General features: G+C 40.5%; 1 protein-coding gene across 2 annotated transcripts in view; it reads right to left on the bottom strand.

The window, feature by feature from the left end:
- LOC109911931 (DEP domain-containing protein 1B-like) overlaps positions 1–17,415 on the bottom strand; it is a 38,584-nt gene that overhangs the window by 15,678 nt on the left and 5,491 nt on the right. For both annotated transcript variants that reach the window (XR_007263653.1, XM_048605178.1), the window contains exons 2-4: positions 7,849–8,114; positions 4,549–4,687; positions 112–239 (exon numbers count right to left, since the gene is read on the bottom strand). Coding sequence is in view for 1 of the 2 variants with exons in the window: in XM_048605178.1 (XP_048461135.1) it covers positions 112–239; positions 4,549–4,687; positions 7,849–8,114 (533 nt within the window). In the remaining variant the exon portion in view is untranslated. The remainder of the gene's footprint in view (positions 1–111; positions 240–4,548; positions 4,688–7,848; positions 8,115–17,415) is intronic.

Consider the following 17,415-nt stretch of genomic DNA (forward strand, 5'->3'; position numbering starts at 1 on the left):
GGCATTAACATCAATAATAATTGTGGGTGGGGTGGGGTGGGATAGAGGATGAAAGGAGACATGCAAGGAAATACTGAAGAGCAAGAAAAGAGAAATAAGAACTGGACACACTGTGCTAGGGTCATTGATTTCCAGATTTCTTCCACAGTTGCCTGTGAAACCTCTTCCCGATGTACAATTCTACATTCAGATACTTCTCCAATTGCAATGCTATGGCGCTTGTGCCACGAGTAAGAATTCTGCAACAGATCATAAAGGAGGCCAGTTGGTTGGCTGTAAAAAATAATATTCAGGTATGCAAAGATTCATCCAAGCTTAAAAGTTATAAAACAATATAACAATGTGAAAATCACCATAGTTGCAGAGAATCTTGGGCTGCTCTCCCAAAACAGAAGGACAATTGGCACAGAGTTTAACTTGTGGGTCACCACACCTCAGACAAGGTTAAGGCAGCACAGCCTTCAATATCCTCAGCCAGTATGGGAAATGTGCCTGCCCTGTTATCAACATACTGCATCACAAACCAGCCAACTCAATTAACTGACACCCAATAATTAAATGTAACTACCAATCATACAGACTATAGAAGTTCCACTGGCAAGATTAAAAAAATTCAACTATGATTTTTAACCCATGTGGCACTGTGTACATTGCTAAAAGGCTAATTGACCCATCCTTCTTGAAAGGCCTAACACATCGTGAATGCAAGCATTTTGCACCTCAAATTACATTTGAAAATGCAGTTGTGGTTATGCATCATGCATGTATTTATGAACAGTTATTCAGGGCAGATGGTCAACTTTTTTGGATTGAAACAACTTTCAGAGAGCTGTGCATGCTTCTCCTTGAAGATAATGAAGGCAGAGGAGAAATCTTTAGTCTCGTGAAAATAAGGGTTATGGAGAGTATGTAGGGAGATGAAACCTAAGATTAGTCGTAATGCCACATTTATTTAAATGTGTGTGCAATGGAGACAAGGAGCCACTTGCTGACGCCTTAAAAAAAAAAAAAAGCAACTTTGTATAAAACCTTAATTGGGAATCCTGCTTTATGGAAAATAAAACTCAGCCATGTGCCATCTGGTCTACAATATTCCAAACACCAAAAGTTTGACTCAACAATCCTAGCAAGCCACTCCGTTGTATTAAACTACAATAAGTAAATACAAGACTAACAAAATCAGACAGAACATCAGTATTGGATTCAGATACAAAGCTTCATCCAACAGGCCTACAGGACTCCCCCTAATCGCGTGTGGAAACTTACGTCAAAGTAGGACAATCATCCCACAATTTAGTCAAGGAATAGTGTGACATGCACATTTGTTATCCTATCTTTTAGCCAATATCTCACTCCATCACCATTCTGGGTTGCATCCTGAACATGAGTAGAAGTTAGAAGGGAGTGTCCCTGGACAACCCTCAATATGATTCTCATAGAATCAGGTCAAACTGACCCTCATTATCTCATGAACTGAGGCAGGAGAGAAGTAACTCTTCATGTTAATAAAATTTGATAGTAGAGGGTAGCAAAGGCACAGATTATGCTCTGGGTGGTGCCTTTGAATGCCCATCATCAACAGGGTTGGTGTGCCACCACTGATCAAGTCCTAAAAGACACAACTGGTGCAAGCCCAGTCTGATGGCTGAAATAACCTTTAACCAGCAGCTCAAAGTTCTGTAGCTAGCCCTGGCACCTTGAAACGTAAATAGGAGTGGCTATTTAACAAACTACAGAAGGAAGAACATTTAAATATCCTCATTCTCAGTGACGTAATCCACCACTTGAAGACAAAAGGCTGCGCATTAAGTCTTGACAAATGGGGCTGACCATGCAACATTAAAGATGTGCCCAAAGACACTGGCTATAGGAAAAGCTAAAAAGAGACCAAAAGCAACCTGTAATGCCAGAAAGTGATCTTCCGGAATTAGTTCTGTTTCTAGCCAAACTATTTGGAATATTGACACTGACCTGATAGAGAAAAACAGACCAGGTATATTCTACCATTTTAAAAAAAGCCAAACTGCCAAGAAGATGGAGGGCATGACTGACCAAATTAGCAAGTATCATACATCACTGGAGTAGACGGCTGGAAATGCAGCCCTGCTATCCCCAGAATTATCAGTTAAAAGCTAAAAATTTTATAAAAAGTACGCAAAATTCCTCAATTTATTTGTCTTTTTAGACTCAGGTTAACAAAGTACAGGCCAGGTTTCTGTTCTTAAAATGTACCGGCAAATAACTAGGTTCTATCCATAGTTCAAACTCTAACCCCAAGCCCCTTATGAAACCACCTCCTATACACACAGGCAGATTAAAAGAATGGTGTTATGGGTAGAGAGAAAGACTGGGAAGGCTGTTCATGGTCCCTGTCGACAGGGCTGCTGAGATGATCCTTTTCACTTGCCAGCACTTAAGAGTCATACAGCACAGAAACAGACCCTTCGGTCCATCCAGTCCATGCTGAACATCATCCCAAACTAAACTAGTCCCACCTGCCAGCACTTGTCTCATGTCCCACCAACTTTTTCCTATTCATGTCCTTATCCAAATGCTTTTTAATTGTTGCATTTATAATCGACATCCACCACTTCCTCAGGAAGTTCATTCTACACATGAACCACGCTCTTAAAAAAAAAAAACTTTGCCCCTCGTGTCTTTTAAATCTCTCCCCTCACACCTTAAAAGTGTGTCCCCGTCTTGAAACCCCCCACCTCCAAGAGAAAAGGCAACTACTATTAACCCTGTCTATACCCCTCGTGATTTTATAAACTTTCTTGATGGTGTCATGCTTCCTGAGTGTTGATGGAGCAGCACCCATGTGGGGAGTATTCAATTGTGCTTGGACCTGTACCCTGTAGATGATGCTCAGGCTTTAGGGAGTAAGGAGGTGAGTTACTCACTGCAGTATTCCTAGCCTCTGATCTGCTCTTGTAGCCATTATGTTTATGAGACAAGTCCAGTTGAGTTTCTAGTCAATGGTAACCTCAAGGATGTTGATGGTGGGGATTCAGCAATAGTAACACCACTGAATGTCAAGGATTGGTCGTTCAGTTTTCTCATTGGTGATGGTCATTGCCTGGCATTTGTGTGGCACAGATTATACTTGCCATTTGTCAGCCCAAGCCTGGATATTGTCCAGGTCTTGTTGCATTTGAACAAGGACTGCTTCAGTATCTGAGGAGTTGCAAATGGTACTGAATATTGTGTAACACTCGGCACGCGTCTCTACTTCTGATCTAATGAAGGAGGGAAGGTCATTGATGAAGCAGCTGAAGACGGTTAGACCTAGGACACTTACTTAAGGAGCTCCTGCAGAGATGTCCTGGAGCTGAGATGACTGAACTCCAACAACCACATGTTGATCCTTGATCTCTCTTCTCTGGGTACTTTCACTTGCTTTCAGGAGGCATAGAGTGCCTCACTCACAAATAATAAGACATCTCCGATTTATTGTTTAAAAGCAATTCTGCTATATGGAAGCCATTCCCATAGTTTTTGGAAGGCAGACAGCCTTTGAGTTCAACAACTGGTCATCACTCCACAGACCAATCAGCTATTTGTTGCTGACCAAATCTAATTTTGTACAAACCCCAGTGCCTGGTCATCCACAGCTAAATTTACCACATTGGTTGAATAATAATATAAACAGCACTTGAAACTAAGTTAATTGCAGCAATCACTTCTACGAAAGCTTCTTTTCTCCCCTTAAAAAAAGTCCTTTTATTTTTAATCATGGATTAAACTGGGAGAGAAATACAAAGTTTCAGTTCTTACACAAGCAATACTTAATCAATAAATAGCATGCTCACTGGTACTTTCTCTATTCATTCTCAGGACATGGCCATTACTGGTTAAACCAGCACTTATTTTCCATTCTTAATTGCTCAGAGGGCAGTTACGCGTCAACTGCATGTAAGCTAGACCAGGTAAGAATGAAAGATGTAAATCAGATGAGTTTCTATTTGCCCAGGACAATATAGCTACAAATCTTGTTAAACTTTTGATCAAACATGAACAAAAGAAAAAAGTAAAATTGAAAGGTTAATGGACAATAACTGCATTGTGTTAAGGCCACATTTAACAGCAATCCACACCAGCCATCAGGAACTAAACCAAACAGCCCCGCATGAAGTTGAGATACTGAGGCTGCATGTAAACATACCTTCCTTAATGGCACTTAAATCTGACTTAAAGACAGAAATGCCACTATGTCCCCACAAGACCGACATGCACCCACCTCTCCCCGACTCTGCAAAAATCACGTACACGCCAATTAATATGCATCAGCTAAGTTCAATTAACACTCAGGTCCAGGCAAGAGGGAAAGAAAACTTTGGCTACCATGTAATTTCTTACTACAAAAGAAGCATATGCTCTCTCACATCCATGCTTGTTTCAAGTCTCCAAACAAAATTTAGCATCGAGTTTTCAATATCTAATTAGGTACGGTCCACATGAACATCAAGATATACAGTACATGCATTTCATTAATCAAGTGTGAATTGCAACTGAATGGAAATATTAAATGAACTCCAAGTATCTTACCAAAATTATCGGCCTTACTGGTACAGGTCCAGACTTCGGAACATCATAGTCATTCCAATTTGGAAATTTAGGATAAACGTCACAACCTAAATAAGGTGACTTTTTGGGATAAGGCTTAAGAGGAGATGATGGTGGAAACCTGTAAATCAAAATTAATATATCATGCAATGAGTTTACTTACACAATGGTCAATGATTTTAAATTGTTATAAAATATACATTGACAAAGGGGCTTTGAAAGTTATTCTCATGTGATATGGACATTACTAGTTGCATGTGTTTGCTGGGCGAGAACGTGTCTAAACCTTAAATGTAAACTGCAAAATTCCAACCTAATTTTGCACAAATTAAAGTGAAATCTACAGTTTAAAATTCAGTAGTTATGAGACTTGACCAGGATTATTTTCAAAGAATTGGAAAAGCAGCCTAATTACGACTGGCTCAAACTAAATCCTCACTAACTGTCTCAGATAAACTGTTTGTTTTGGTAGCATACAAGTAGGCAACTTCGCACATGAATGCGTGACTTAGAAGACAGTGCTCGAGTTAGGACTCGATGAGCTTAATGGAGAAAGACAGGTGTTTGGTTGCTTTTGCTAAAACTAAGTAGCTTGTCTCAAGTGAAACCAGTATTCAATTTGTATTTAAGTATCAAGTATTTTTTTTTCTCCTTTCTTTAAAAATTGTTTATTAGGTACAAGATTAATATTAGTGCATCAAAAAAAATTCAATAAAGTGCTCAGAGCAGGATTCTTCAAGTGTAAAGGGCAGGGATGCAACACTGATTTAATTAATAACAAATAAAATGCAACAGTCATGACAGGTCAAGTGATGTGTTGCAGCTGCAGCATGAGTGTTGCTGGACAGCAAGGTGATTTACAAATACATCAAAGTGTTTGCAGGTTGAGCAACTTTGGATCAAGAGGAGGAGCTGGAGTCAGAGCATTTTGCCAAACTACGGAGGAGTAAAGTTACCTGGACACTGTGTTCCAAGAGGCAGTCTTGAAGTCTTGATAGCTAACTCAAACTTGGTCTGTGATCTAGGACGTGACAGTATGACTGTAGGTAAGACATGTATGAGGTGTAATGATGTAGTCGTCAAGGATCCTCTGTCCCTGCAACCATCCAAAAGTTAGAAGACTTTTGCAAACTGTGTGGATGAGTGGGGAGTGAAGGGACAATGAGTGAACATCATGAAACGGAGTCATTCAAATTTGGGGCAGTTCAGGGTGGGGAGAAATAGGAATGTAGTAATAGTAGGGGACTCGATAACTAGGAGGATAGATACAGTTCTCTGCAACTGTGACAGTAAGTGCTGATGGCTGTTGTTGTCTGCTTGGTAACGTCTCTCTTGCTTGGAGAGGAAGAGAGGAACTTGGATTAGGAGGGGAAGATCCAATTGTTGTCATCCATGTTGTACAAACATTGATAAGATGGGTGAAGAAATTTCTCCTCATATCAGCCCTAAATAGTCTACGACTGTAATTCCTGCTTCTAGACTCCCCGCCATCAGGCACATTGTTTCTACATCTACCCTGTCTAGTCCTGTTTAAATTTTACAGGTTTCTGTCAGATCCTCTTATTCTTTTAAACTCCAGTGAATACTGTCCTATCCAATCCAGTCTCTCCTCATAGTTGGAGAAATCTAAAACCAGAGATTACAATCTCAGACTAGATGGTCATCGACTCAAGACAGATAAGGAAAATATTTTTCTGAGGTCAGTCAATTGGTGGAATTCTTCACTGCTGAGGGCTGTTGGGTCTAGATTATTAAGTTTATTCAAGGCTGAGACAGACATTTTTTTCAATAAGGCAACCAAAACTTATAGGGAAAAGGCAAAAAAAAAAAAAAAAAAAAAAAAAGTTGATAATTGTCAGATTAGTCATGATCTCGTGGAATGACAGAGTCAATGTCCTACATTTACTCCTGAGTCTTATAGGCTACTGTTACAGCCAGCATTTATGTCCTATCTCTAATTGTGCTTGAAAAAGAGGTGGTCAGTCATATTTCTTTGCTGCAGTCCATCCACTACTCTGGCATGGGATTTCCAAGTTTTTGGATGAGTGACAGTGGCAACAGCAATACAGTGCTAAGTGGCTGCATTTATTCTGCACAGTAACATTAGTAAAAATGGATTTTGTTCCACAGCAACACCGCAGTTTGAGTTCACAGTCTGCATTCAGAATAAGCAAACTGAGCTGGCAATAAACTGAAGTGAAGAGATGCCTGGAGTATGTATTGCCCTACTTCATTTAGATTGGCCATCAAATTTGCATTCGACAAGTCGATTTTTGGTTTGACAAACAAGAAAAAAAAAAAATTGACAAATTTTTCAATATAGAAATGACTGTGCAGTTCACCTCTTGCCGTCTACCCAAAAGTTTCCACTAAGCTTGTTTTATTAGGATTGGATTATGGGTTCGAGAGAAATTTTATGTAATCTAGATTAGACTGTCAGTTGGTCATAACAGAACACGAATCTAAAGTAACACTTGCTTTTGGAGATGCGACCGATCTAAAAACAATTATTTGAGTCTGCCACACACAGCATAAAAACTTGGAGGTTGATGAGTCTCCTGGTCAAAGATGGTAAGAAGATGAGAAAAATGTCATCACAGACTAGACTTGCCCCAAGTTATGCATTAGGCAAGCATAAAATTAAAATTTCAAGAGGATTGCAAGTTCTACAGAAAAATGGTGCCTGGCTGAGAAAGGAAAGAACATACAAGTTTGTTTTAAAATGTGATTTTTTTTGTGGAAACATGAAAACCTCTAAAATTCAAACTAAAAGAATAAAAGGATTGGAGAGATGAATAAACAAAATTAAAATATGCGAGTATGGAAGGCAGTTGGTATTACTATTAAGGCAACCCTGCAGAGAAGCAAAAGGATATGCCTATGTCAAGAACTTCAGCTCAAGGATGACATTGCATTGGAGTAAACTTAGCATTGGTACAGCACTGGGCTAACATGAGCAAAAATGCGTAAGACTAGGACAATGGTAATTTGCATGTTTGACACAGCAGGAATGAATGCAAGTTCAGCTATTCATTGGAAATGCATCAAGCAATGAAATGCTGCTTAATAGACCAAGGCCATAAGGAGATTCAACAGAAAATGGTAAACTAAATACTAAATGGTATGGCTACCACAATCCTAACCGATCATAGAGCTACTCTCTAGTTGGAGACAGCGACCGGTAGTGGTCTAATCCGAGGGTCTGCAATGCAAAGCAACCATCCAAGCAACGGAGCTAACCAACCCCCCATTCATCACTACAAAAGTGAATAATTGTCATACCTGTATAATCGATTATTATCTTCAAAATCTTCTTTTCCCCATCTTCCTTTTATATCTTCAATTACATGGTTTTTTAAGAACTTTTTGAGTAACTGCACAGTCTGGTAACGAGTAACCTCAGGCCCAAAATTGTGATTACTTCTCAGGAATTTATGCAACCAATCAACACCTTCTGAGGCAGCAAAGCAGGAATCATAAGTACGGAAGTGAAGACGATGCTTCTTCAGGGGCATCCTGGCTCGAAATAGCTCAATAGTTTCATTCCACTAGAACAGTCAGGAGGAAAAAAAAAAGTTATCCAACCTATCTGCACGAACAAAGGCATTTTCAAAAGCAAGAATTGAGATTAACCTGCACATAACATCCCATCATGTCTAGGAACATCAACTGATAAAAGGTACAGTTTCAAAATTAGAAGTTTAGACATTAAAGTACCTTGGCAAATCCATGGAAACAGACTGTCATTTGAGGTTGTCATCCTCCTAAGTCTGCTTACCTTTTAACTAGGTCCAGAGTTGGTTTTTAAGAACATAAATAGGAGCAGGCCATTCAGTCCCTCAAACTGCCCTGCTATTCAACAAGATAATGGCTGATCTGGCCCAGGCCTCAACTCCTTTCTTGTGCTAGCACAGCATAGCTGTCAAAGACCTGATACTTCAAAAATCCATTGACCTCCAATTTAAATACTTTCATTGATCTAGACTTCAAAACAGAGGTAAAGAATTCCAGATTATCACTATCCTCAAAGAAGAAATTGCTTCATGTCAGTTTTAAATTAGTTTTAAATTTCGCCTTAAAAATTCTAACTATATGCCCTAATTCAAGATTTCCCTACAACCGGAAACATTAACATCTCCCCTGTCAAGCCCTCTTAGAATCTTCCATATTTCAATAAGTTCACCCCTCATTCTGCTAAACTCTAATGAATAAAGGCCTAACACGCTCAGCCATTCTTGATAAGTCAACCCCTCCATCCCAGGAATTAGCCCTGTGACTCTCTGATGAACTTCTTGCAAGGCCAGTACAGATATTTTTAATCAACGTGCTCAAACATGCTACGACATGTCTTAGGCCAGTGGGACTTGAATCCAGACACTATGTTGTGCCACAAGACCCCAAATGCAACTGAAGATTTGCACAATAATTAATAGTAAACAAGGGCTCGTCCAGGATTTGCCTCAATTTAACTTCTCAGACAGCACCTTCCAAACCCACAACTACTGCCATCTAGAAGGACAAGGGCATCAGACATATGGGAACACCATCACTTCCAAGTACCCCTCCAAGTCATTCATCATCCTGGCTTGGCAATCCATTCCTTCACTGTCGCTGGGTCAAAATCGTGGAATTTCCTCCCTAATAGCATTGTGGGTCAACCCACAGCAGGAGGACTGCAGTGGTTCAAGAAAGCAGCTCACCACTACCTTCTCAAGGGCAACTAAGGACAGGCAATAAATGCTGGCCAGCCAGCAACATCCACATCCCACAAAAATGAATAAGAACTTGCCTCCACCACAATTCCAGACGGTGCATTCCATATCTGAGCCACTCAGGTGAAAAGATTTGTTCTCACATCACAAAATCAGTTTTAAAATGGTGCGGGGTGGGGGGGGGTTCATTTTACAAGCAAGAGCAAATTTTCTTCCTCTCTATTCTGTCCAGCCTCATGATTTTAGAATAGTGCATTCAATTCTCGTCACCCTGCCATAGGAAAGATGTTGTTAAAGTTGAAAGGGTTCAGAAAATATTTACAAGGATGTTGCCAAAATTAGAGGGTTTGAGCCATAGGGACAGGCTGAATAGGCTGGGGTTTTTCGCCCCCGGAGCATTGGAGGCTGAGTGGTGACCTTATAAAGGTTTATAAAATCATGAGGGACGCGGATGGGGTGAATAGCCAAGGTCTTTTTCCCTAGGATAGGGGAGGCCAAAACTAGAGGGCATAGGTTTAAGGTGAGAAGGGAAAGATTTAAAAGGGAGCTAAGGGACAACTTTTTCCACGCAAGAGGACAGTGTGTAGATGGAACAAATTCACAGAGGTGGAGGAGGAGCTGGGCACAAATACAACATTTAAAAGGCATCTGGAGGGTTACATGAATAGCAAGGTTTAGAGGGATACGGGCCAAATGCCAGCTAGTGGGTCTAGATCAGTTTAGCATGGACTAGTTGGACCAAAGAGCCTATTTCCACGCATATATCAATTACTCTATGATTCACTTACAGCTACTCAAACTGAAGTGAATTCTGGAAAAACAGAAATTCCAAAGGATAAGTCAATAGAAATCTTAAATTTTGAAGGGATTAAACACAATAAACGTAGATGTTAGCAGTTGAAGAGTCCAAAACCAGCAATCATACATAATTGTGACTAATAAAATCCAAAAGAACAAAATATTTCAAATTATCAAAAGAATCTTGTATTCAAACATTCATACCGAGTTCAAAAAGCCTTTCAGTGCATCAAGTTTGAGCCGACAGATACAACCCTTAATCTACGCTCGCCCTACTTTCCAGCACTCGACCAATAGTCTTGATTGTTATGGCACTGAGTGCACATCCAAGTACATTTTAAGGTTGTGAAGTCTCCCACCTCAACTACACTCCCAGGCAATGCATTCTAGATTCCCACATTCCAGAGTGAAGAGATTTGGCCTCAAGACCTTCATCTTAAAAATCACATCCTCTCGATCTTGACTCTTGAACTAGGAGGAGCAGCTTTCTTGCCGAACCCCGCCATGCCCCTCAATCAGGTCTCCTCACAGCCTTCTCTGCTCGAAAGAAAACAACTGAAGACTATCCAACCTCTCTTCATAGCTAAACTGCTCCATCCTAGATAACAGCCTTCTCTGTACCCCATATAATCACATCCTTCCTACAGTGTGGTTACCAGCACTTAGTACTTCAACAGTGACCTAACCAAAGTTTTATACAGCTCCAACATTATATTTCACATTCCATTAAAATGTTCCCTATTTTGGAAACTAAATTATATAGTTTATTTATTCTTTCCCTGCAGATTACAAAATATAAAACTCCTAAAAATTCAAAGTTACCAAGAAAAGCCATGTCACTCCTTGCCCTAAAGGCCTATTTAAATTATTTCAGGAACCAAAAAAATTACATATAAACCACTATGGTCTGTACCATTTCCTGCAACTGCCCAAAGTAGTGATCTGATAAGGTGCAATAGTCCCTCCTTGATGTGTAATTATTGTATTTCCTCTAATTATGAATATTTGAGACACAAATACAATTTAATAGGTGTTAAAGTTCAAGTTCAAGGTCTTTAATCGGACTGTCATAAAGCAATGATAGCTTGGTCAAAGAGGTGAATTTTAAGGAGGGTCTTTAAGAAAAAAAAAACAAGTGTGTACGTGAGATAGTCAAGGTGACAGAAATTCATAGACCTTCAGACCCAAAGGGTGGAAAGCATGGCCACCACTGGTGGAATGAGTAAATTCAGGGATGCTCTAAAGGGAAGACTTATAGGAGCACACATATTTTGGAAGGCTGTGGGACTGGAGATGTGAAAAATAAAGAAGGACAAATCCATAGGAGGGGTTTGTAAACAAGGATGCAATTCTTAAAATGGTTTCACTTTTTTGACCAAGAACCGATACAAGTTGAGCAAGGACATGATCAGAGTTTGGGACGGCTGCAGCTGTAAACAGGGTAAAATGTGGGAGCCCAGCCAGGACGGGACAAACTGGTAAAAACCGAAAGAACTGCAGACGCTGTAAATCAGGAACAAAAACAAAGTTGCTGGAAAAGCTCAGCAGGTCTGGAAGGGTCACCGGACCAAACCGGTCCGGAGGCAACAAAGGTGTGGATGAAAATTTCAACACGAGAGCTGAGACAAGGGCAGAATCAGGCCTTTTTAATGGAAGCAAAGTGGTGGCATAGAAATGCAGTTAGATCTCATCTCATGGTCAAAAATCATACCTAGAATGTGAACAGTTTGGTTCAGCGTCAAGCAGCTGTCAGGGAGTGAGAAAGAATCAATAGCTTGGGAAATAAGTTTGTAGCAGGAATGAAGACACTGTCACCTCAATATTTATTTGAAGGAAATTTCTACTCAAAACAACCAGTCTAATAATTTAGCAACAATGATGAAGTATTGTCAGCATATATGTAGAAACACACTTGTGCTCTGGGATATCACCAAGGGCAACATGTATATAATAGGAATGGTTAAGGATAAATATCTGGGAAATACTAGCAGTAATTGCGCAGAAACAGGAAGAGAATTAATTGCAGGTGACATTCTGCCAAAAATTCAACAGATAAGATTGGAATATGGCAAACAGTCCCACCCAATTGGCTGACAATGGAAAAGTATTGAAAGAGGGGGATATCATGGTTAATTGTTTCAAAAGCTGCAGATAGATCAAGGAGGATGAGGAATAGTTTATAAAGAATGTGTATTAATTGAATTAGTTTTATTGTCACATGTACTCAAATGAGTACAGTGAAAAATTTACTGTTGCCACATTACAGTGCCATCTTAGGTACAAAGATTCCTGGGTACAGATACTCAAGATCACATTGGTAGGAAACAAAAAAAATTAGAAAAAGTAAAGGAATAAATAGTCCAACATTATTGGTTATAAGAATAAATTAGAAAAATAAAGAAGTAAACAGTTCAGAATATCAGTCTTTCTGACCCATCAACAAAGGCATCATGCCGCTTTAGGCACCATCTCTTCGCCACTGGGCCCACTTTGCTGATGTCACCTAACCCACACTGGCCCTGCAACCATGAGCCCTTGGGTCCACTGTCAGGCCAGGCTACGAGTCCTGCTTCAGCTGCAGATTTTATCTTGCTGGTGCCACCATCTTGAACACAACATATTTAAAATAACAAATAACACCCCAAGACTCCTCAAACAGATCTGTAACACAAAACAGCCGATAGGAGATGGGACGATATGTTGAGGTTGTACAGGATGTTGGTGAGGTCTCTTCTGGAGTATTGTGTTCAGTTATGGTCGTCCTATTATAGGAAGGATATTGTAAAGGGTTCAGAAAAGAGTTACCAAGATGTTGCCAGGAATAGAGTGTTACAAGTATGAAAGTAGGCTGGACAGGCTGGGATTTTTTTTTTTCCCCCCCCAACTGGCACATGGGAGATTGAGGGGCACCGATAAGGTGTCTTTTCCTTCGGGTGGGGGATTTTAAGAGTGGGAGCTCATTTTTAAGGTGAAAGGAAAAAGAAAGATTTAAAAGAAGGCATGAGGGGCAACTTTTTTTAATTTGAAAAAAAAAAGGCATGTCTGTGGAATGAACTTCCAAAGGAAGCTATGGATTCAGGAACAGTTGTAACATTTAAAAGACATTTGGATAAATACATGAATAAGAAATGTTTGGAGGGTATAAGAACATAAGAACTAGGAGCAGCAGTAGGCCATCCAGCCCCTCGAGCCTGCCCCGCCATTCAATAAGATCATGGCTGATCTTTTTGAGACTCAGCTCCACTTACCTGCCCGCACACCATATCCATTAAGTCCTTTACTGTTCAAAAATTTATCTAGCCTTGCCTTAAAAACATTCAGCGAGATAGCTTCAACCGCTTCACTGGGCAGGAAATTCCACAGATTCACAACCCTTTGGTGAAGAAGTTCCTCCTGACCTCAGTCCTACATCTGCTTCCCTTTATTTTGAGGCCATGCCCCCTCATCCTAGTTTCACCTGCTAGTGGAAACAACCTCCCTACTTCCACCTTATCTATTCCCTTCACGATCTTATATGTTTCTATAAGATCTCCTCTCATTCTTCTGAATTCCAATGAGTGTAATTCCCAGTCTACTCAGTCTCTCCTCATAATCCAACCCTCTCAACTCTGGAATCAACCAAGTGAATCTCCTATGCACCCCCTCCAATGCTAGTATATCCCTTCTCAAGTAAGGAGACCAAAACTGCACACAGTACTCCAGGTGTGGCCTCACCAGGACCCTACACAGCTGCAGCATAGCCTCCCTGTTTTTAAACTCCATCCCCGCCTAGCAATGACAGACAAAATTCCATTTGCCTTTTTAAATTACCTGCTGCAACTGCAATCCTACTTTTAGCCATTCATGCACAAGGACACCCAAGTCCCTCTGCACAGCAGCGTGCTGCAATTTTTTACCATTTAAAACATAGTCCATTTTGCTGTTATTCCTACCAAAACGGATGACCTCACATTTATCAACATTGTACTCCATTTGCCAGACCTTTGCCCACTCACTTAGACTATCTATATCCCTCTGCAAACTTTCAGTGTCTTCTGCACACTTTGCTCTACCACTCACCTTAGTGTCATCTGCAAATTTTGACACACCACACTTAGTCCCCAACTCCAAATCATCTATGTAAATTGTAAACAATTGAGGCCCCAACACTGATCCCTGAGGCACACCACTAGCCACTGACCACCAACCAGAAAAACACCCATTTACCCCTATTCTTTGCTTTCTACTGGTCAACCAATCCTCTATCCATGCCAATACATTATCTGTAATACCGTGCAACTTTATCTTACGTAGCAGCCTTTGGTGTGGCACCTTGTCAGATGCCTTCTGGAAATCCAGATACACTACAGGTTACCGATTGTCCACCATGCAAGTAATGTCCTCAAAGAATTCCACCAAATTAGTTAAACATGACCTACCCTTCAGGAACCCATGCTGGGTGTTCCCAATGGGAGAATTTATATCCAGATGTCTTGTTATTTCTTCCTTAATGATAAATTCAAGCATTTTCCCCACAACCGAAATTAAGCTAACTGGCCTATAGTTACCTACTTTTTGTCTACTTCCTCTTTTAAACAGTGGCATCACATTGGATGTTTAACAATCTGCAGGAACCACCCCAGAGTCCAGTAAATTTTGGTACATAATTACTAGTGCATTTGCTATTTCCCCCATCACCTCTTTTAGTACCCTGGGATGCATCTCATCAGGGCCAGGAGACTTGTCTACCTTTAGCCCCATTAGCTTGCCCAGCACTACCTCCTTAGAGATAACAATAGTTTCTAGGTCCTCACCTGCTATAACCTTTTTGCCAAGAAGGTATGGGCCAATCACAGGCAGGTGGGACTAGTTTAGTTTGGGATTATGGTCAGCGTGGACTGATTGGGCAAAAGGGTCCATTCCCATGCTGTATGATTCAAAAACAAGCTACCAAAAGCTTGGTCAAAATGATCAGTCATGGACCTTTAAGGAAGAAAGCTATACAGAACGTATACGATTAGGCCACAGCATCCAATTAAGCCTGGTCTGCCATTCTGTATGGTCTCTGGTCCAGAGTATTGTGTGCAGTTTTAATCTCATCATAGCAAAGATATCATTGCCACAGAGGAAACGCAATGAAGGTTCATCAGACTTGTCCCAGGATGGCAAGACTGTACTACAGAGAAAGACTGGGAAAACTAGACCTGCATTCTCTCAAGTTTCAAAGAAACAAGAAGCAATTTCATTGAAAACTATAAAATATTTAAGCGATAGACAGGACAGTTGCAAGCAAGATGTTTCCACTGATTTGGGGAAGTCTAGAATCAAGAGACAATTTAAAAGTAAGGGCCAAGATGAGAAAGGAATTTTTAATTCCCCTTGGTGGGTGGTGAATGTTTGGAATTCTCGCCCCTAGAGGGTTATGGAAGCACAGTCTTTCAGTACATTTAAAAATAATGGTTGATAAATTTTTGATCAATACCATAAAAGGTTATGGGGATAATGTCAGGAAAAGTGTTCAATCATTCACATCAAATGGCAGAACAGGCTAGGTGGGCTGTATGGTCTACTTCTGTTCCCATGCTAATGGCTGATCCTGGGCTTGAATTCCACTTTCCTGCCTAATCACCATATACCCTCAATCCAGAGAGAGCAAACATTTGTCTATCCCATCTTTAACTTTAGTCAATGGCATAGCATCCCCAACCCTCTTCAATACAAAATTTGAAAGATTCACAACCTTTTGAATGAAGTAATTTCTCTTCATCTCAATCCCAAATGACCAGTCGCTAATTCGGACACTGTTTCCCCATGTTGTAAATTTCCCACCCTGTAGAAATCATGTGTCTGCCCTATCAAACTGCTTCAAAATCTTGAATATGTTAAAGGAGATCACCTAATAGTTTTCTAAATTCCAGGGAATATAGATCTAATTTACTCAGACAAAAAATACTGATGCTGGAGATTGTAAATAAAAGCAGAAGGTAGAGGAACTCAGCAGATCTGGCATCTGTGGAGAGAGGGGAACAGAGTTAACATTTCAAAGTCCAATGTGATCTTTTGAGCTGGTTGCTGGTGCTGCCGAACATAAGTTTTCTCCCGTACTTTCTGGTTTTTATTGCCAATTATACACAGCTTCTCAGGACATTCAACACGAATTCAGGAACTAATTTAGTTAATCTTCACTGTACCACCTCCACTTATAAGATCATAGAACCCCTACAGTGTGGAAATAAGCCATTCAGCCCAACAAGTCCACACCAACTCTCCAAAGAGCATTCCAACCAGACTCATTTCCCAACCCTATTCCTGTAACCCTGCACTTCCCATGGGCCATTCACCTAATTTACATATCTCTGAACACTGTAAAATTGGTGCAAAATCTCTGTTACTACACTCAAATTTTCTTTCAATAAAAATAATCATGCCATTTGCCTTCTAATTGCTTGCTGTACCTTACATGCTAATTTTGTGTTCTTTGTACAAGCATATCCAAGTCTGTGTTAACATAGTGCGGAGCTGGAGGAACACAGCAGGCCAGGCAGCAGAGGAGCAGGAAAGTTGACGTTTCGGGTCGGGACCTGCTCCTCTGATACTGCCTGGCCTGCTGTGTTCCTCCAGCTCCACACTTATCTCCGAATCCAGCATCTGCAGTTCTTACTATCTCCAAGTCTGTGTTAGAAATCAAGGCTCATGCCTTTTGAAAATATATTCTATTTTGTCAACATTACAATCAAGTCAACAGCCTTACAATTCCAACATTATACTCCATCTCCATCTACCTATTCCACCTGTACATAATTCTTGGCAATCTCGATGGCTCTTCGATTACTTCATTTGCACATCGTTTGCTATTATTATCAAACTAAATTACATTACTCTCCTCTTCATCCAAGCGATGAATATGGGATTGGAATAGCTGACTGTCCAGCACTCATCAATAAAACCTACCAATTCCAAAAAGCCGCATTGATGCGGCTAACCATTGACCAATACTCTATGGATATAAACACTTTATCCCCAGCTTCACGAGTCCGTATCTTGCTTTCTAACCATTTGTGCGGCATCTTAAATATACTTTTGGAAATCCAGGTGTACCATCCTTAGAGATATCCATCAGGAAGATGTCCATTCTCCGGGGGCCTCAATCAACTCTAACATGATTTGCCTTTAGATTTAAAAATGACTAACACAGCAGCTCAGGAATTATGGGTTAATGCGATAACAAGGTGTAGAGCTGGATGAACACAGCGGGCCAGGCAGCATCAGAGGAGCAGAAAGGCTGACGTTTCGGGTCAGGACCCTTCTTCAGAAACGTCAGCTTTCCTGTTCCTCTGATGCTGCCTGGCCCGCTGTGTTC

This window comes from Rhincodon typus, chromosome 1, assembly GCF_021869965.1.
Source record: "Rhincodon typus isolate 14 chromosome 1, sRhiTyp1.1, whole genome shotgun sequence".
Lineage (NCBI taxonomy): Eukaryota > Metazoa > Chordata > Chondrichthyes > Orectolobiformes > Rhincodontidae > Rhincodon > Rhincodon typus.